The following is a 4,451-nucleotide window of genomic DNA, read 5'->3' on the forward strand; positions in this document are numbered from 1 at the left end:
AGTGAATAGCATTTATCCATTTAGATAACTTTATTATTATTATTATAAGGATTTAATTACTTATTCTTACACAGAAACATAATGTGTGTCTTATAGCATCATTTAAATGCTTAATTTGTAGTTTTAATGTGCAAATTAAACTTTTTTTCAATACTCTAGAGGGTACTCTTATTTTGAAGAGATCGTCCACCGGAAGTCTTAAATTATCTCACTAGATTAGCTCACTAGACGCTGCCTAGGTGGGCTGCCTGGTGAGGCGAGGTTACTCAGTGGGTGGGTTTATGGGTAATGTAGTTTAACTACACACGTGCGATCGTATTCGCCTGATTTCCACAAAAGGGTGCACCGATTCATACTACATCGGGTGCAATATGGCAGGCCTTGAATTGCTGTCCGATCAGGGATACCGTCTAGATGGAAGAAAAGCATCTGAACTGAGAAAAGTGCAAGCTCGTATGGGTGTGTTTGCCCAGGCTGACGGCTCTGCGTACATAGAGCAGGGCAACACCAAAGTCCTTGCTGTTGTGTATGGTCCCCATGAAGTAAGTGATCTTAATGCTAATGGCTAGCTAGCTCATTACATGTTAGCTATCTAATGGATGCAATTAAGTTACGTTAATATGAATGAAGCCTATTGGCTAATTATAAACTAGAATTCAGCTGTAACAGTTATATATTTTACAATAAACAGATTGGTCAATATAACGTTAACGTGTGCATCTTTCCAGTGGTCTATGGGGTAAATGCAATGAATTACAAACTCAAGACTTGTGAGGGTCCCTCCCAACTCCCAATAAACATTATGCTGGGAACTTTTACTTGGTTATAAATATAAGCAGTAGAAGCAGTACTTACTACTATTTGTATTTATCTTGGTGTAGTTGGTGTAGAGTAGACTACACAATTGTATTGTGTATTCTATTATTGTGTATTCTTACTATTGAGTTGTGCTTGAAATGTACTATCATTCTCAAACTGTTAATACATTCTTCAATCAACTTCTGCAGAGTGAAACAAACATTTTCAAATTAAGTTTTGTTCGACTAGTCAGTGTTCAAGACAAGTAGCAAGTATTTTATTTTCTTTTTTTCAAATTGTCTATAGTCTAATATGCTACTACAAAGATGAGGGGAAAGAAATTGTATTCAAAACAGTTGTTAATCCCATATAGATTGCTCGATATTCCAAAATGTGTACTATATAGATGCACTCTATTCTGTGCAATTATTAATCTCTGTTTTTTCTGGCACCCCTAGATGCGAGGTTCCCGCGGCCGGACACTTTATGACAGAGCTGTTATCAACTGTCAATACAGCATGGCCACGTTCAGCACAGCAGAGAGGAAGAGGAGACCCCATGGGGACCGCAAGTCCTCAGAGATGAGTCTTCACCTAAAGCAGACGTTTGAGGCGGCCGTGATGACCCAGCTCTATCCACGTTCGCAAATAGACATCTACGTTAAGGTTAATTACAAACACTAAATGCCTGGGCCATTTCGTGTTTATGTTCCGGTCGGTAACTTTCGTCATGTAGTCGATGATTTGTAAGTCATCAGGAAGGATACCACAAGGTGGAATCGGGGTACTTCCTTATTCCGCCTGATGACTACAGATATATATATATTTTTTAATGTTCTGTTTATTAATTTTTTACAAATATAGAAGTAAATTCAGAAATAAAAACATGATGACTACAAATATGACGATTTTGGAACACAGACCAGGCTTTCCTCCGAGGTGGAAAGCCTGGTGACGTGAGGTTAGACACGCGCAACAAAAGTCGTCGGGATCGGGACTCGAACCTGCGATGTGGATTACCAGTCTAGGTGCCTGGACCGCTCGGCCGTCCCAGGCCACCTTATTAGTTTTTTTTTAACCCTAGTCCCAGGGTTCTATTATACTTTGTCCTTTCCCCCCCCTCTACGGCAAATACCTTTGCAGAAAATAGCCAAGATGACATATTTTCGCTGAAATACGAATGCTCTAGTCTAGGCTTCATGTGGTTAACGCATTCAGGATGGGAACCCCTTTTAGTGTTTTAAGCATTGTTATATACTTTAGCTATTGAAAAATAGCAGATCTACAAGCTTGTAGCGCGGCACAGAGGGCGTGCTATGAGCTTGTAGATCTGCTATTTTTCAATAGTGAAAATGTGGCGAATATTATATTCAGAGCACACATTTTTTATTCAAATCTTTGCTTCTGGGGTATCCCTGGAACAACATATTTTCAGATGGGGGTTGGCAGCCAAATATATATAATTTTTCGGGTCCTTGACATGAAATAGTTTGAGAACCATGTCAGGATTTAAAAGACTATTTTTTTTTAAAGAATCTGCCTCTGGCTTAGATAGCATTTGACACAGACTTATAGCATGTTATGTAGACAGCACTATAATTGTATTGTATATAGTCATAGCACGCCATAGTACATATGTATAGCATAGTAGTGAATATGTATAGTTTATTATGTATAGTGTATGTATAGTTTCATCATATAGATATTCCACTGTTACCTTCTTAGCTTACGCATGTCTCATGATAAATGCTTTTATGTGATGTATTCCCATGCTTTTGTTCTTGCTTAAATGTAAGTCGCTCTGGATTAAGAGCGTCTGCTAAATGCCTAAATTGTAAATTGTAAATTGTCTGGTCTAAATACAATGGAATACCCTCTCTCTCTCTCAAAACAGATTTTGCAGTCGGATGGTGGGAACTACAGTGCGTGCGTGAACGCTGCCACACTGGCAGTGATCGACGCTGGCATTCCAATGCGAGACTACGTGTGTGCCTGCACAGTGGGCTTTGTGGACGAGACGCCCCTGGCGGACCTCTCTCACGTGGAGGAGGGCGGCGGAAGTTCGTTGGCTATGGCGCTCCTGCCACGTGGGGGGCAGATCGCTCTGCTGCAGATGGATGCCAGACTACATCAGGACCACCTAGAGACTCTGATGGAGGCCGCCATGACGGCTTGTAAAGGTGTTAGCAAAGTATTGGATGATGTAGTGCGGCAACACCTACAAGTGTCTGTGCTCACTGGAGAGTGATGGGGGGAGGGGGGGGGGGGGGGGGGTTTAGAATTTGGGCACATGCTGAGTTGGAATTTGAATGGTATGGGATGATTGAATGGAAAAAGTTGGGTACATTTTTCATATGTAATAACCAGTCATGGATATTTTTGTAATTAAACTATGGCTTAAAAAAAATAAAACATTGAACCCTGAATTTATCTGTCTGTTTTTGTGATTAAGCCTACAGTATGACTTAATGTCTTAATTTTGTTGTAAAACGCTTGGTGACATATTTCATGCAATATGCCTCCATAAATTGCAATAATTGGAATTGGGAAATGTCAGGAAATATTTCTCCGCCGGAAGTTGGTCCGTCGCGATAAATGTCCCTGGGAACAAGCAGGGAACAAGGAAATAAACACGACCATCAGCACCTGAAAAAGACTGCACCCTCCTAGTTGTCTGTGTTGTGCTCTCAGGTATTTAGAACCATTTTATAACTACGGAATAGTTGCGTGATGAAAAGAAGAGCCTCCGCATTTCTCCCCTCCCCGTTAATCGTTAAAGTGTGTATATAACTGGTCACGTTGCTAAGGTAGCTAACGTTAGCTAGCAGGCAGCAAACATGCACCTGTCAATAGATACATTATGACAATGGGAGGGTGTATCTAATACAGTATCCCATGGCATAAAATGTGTCTTCATTTGATAGCACCATAACATGCTGTAGCTGCCTGAGACCGAGTCATCTAAAGTACTCTTAAATGGGGTCAAAGTGAGGTCTGCCAGGGGGGTCCTCGGCAAACCAGGAATAGTATTCCCTAGTATTTCACCAGATGTATTGGCCCAATGAAAGAACCACTTTTCAGATCATAGATTCCACAAAGCAGTGGTTTATATAACCCGTTTCATTATTTATTGGGCATTTGAGCCATGGACCATCATTTGATTTAGCCTCTCAGACACAAAACTTGGATTTATATATTTATGTTTTATGCTGTATTGATGTTGGTACCATTAGGAGCAGGCAGATGTTGATCAAAATAACAATTATTCAACATTCTGTAATTGTGTAGACTTCTTGTAAGTTAAGTAATGCAGATTTTTAACAATAATGTAACAACGGACCTGTGAGGGTCCATTTGGTTTCATTTTACGCTCTCTAGAGTTAAAGATCTAATAAAGGGTCCATTTGGTTACCACCTCCATCATTTAGCTGGGGACCACCTGGAACCCCCTCAAGGACCACGCCCCTGGACCACTGTGTGCTATTAGTATTGTAATTAGTTGTTGTATGTCATGTTCTACTCTAGTGCTTTGGCCAGCCCAGGGGTACAAGACCGCACTCATGGGACTACTGTCAGACCCAAACAGAAGGCGTGCTTTGATAAGCACGCTAACCCGCCTGAATGCCCCAATCTGGTAAGTCACTTGAAGAGAGA

At 40.8% G+C, this 4,451-nt stretch overlaps 2 protein-coding genes across 2 annotated transcripts in view; both read left to right on the forward strand.

Moving 5' to 3' along the window:
* Nucleotides 1–257: 257 nt before the first annotated feature.
* Nucleotides 258–3,045, forward strand: exosc4 (exosome component 4; the record flags this gene model as incomplete). Its single annotated transcript, XM_083782137.1, has 3 exons — nucleotides 258–542; nucleotides 1,257–1,463; nucleotides 2,692–3,045. The coding sequence occupies exons 1-3, from the start codon at nucleotides 372–374 to the stop codon at nucleotides 3,043–3,045; spliced, it is 732 nt and encodes a 243-aa protein (XP_083638263.1). The 5' UTR covers nucleotides 258–371.
* Nucleotides 3,046–3,406: 361 nt separating this feature from the next.
* Nucleotides 3,407–4,451, forward strand: part of LOC310871137 (glycosylphosphatidylinositol anchor attachment 1 protein-like) — a 14,854-nt gene continuing 13,809 nt past the window's right edge. The window contains 2 exon segments of the mRNA XM_083782626.1: nucleotides 3,407–3,488; nucleotides 4,323–4,431. Of these exon segments, the coding sequence (XP_083638752.1) occupies nucleotides 4,358–4,431 (74 nt within the window). The 5' untranslated portion in view covers nucleotides 3,407–3,488; nucleotides 4,323–4,357.

This window comes from Protomyctophum parallelum, assembly GCF_964188405.1.
Source record: "Protomyctophum parallelum genome assembly, chromosome: 14".
In the NCBI taxonomy this organism is placed as follows: Eukaryota; Metazoa; Chordata; class Actinopteri; order Myctophiformes; family Myctophidae; genus Protomyctophum; species Protomyctophum parallelum.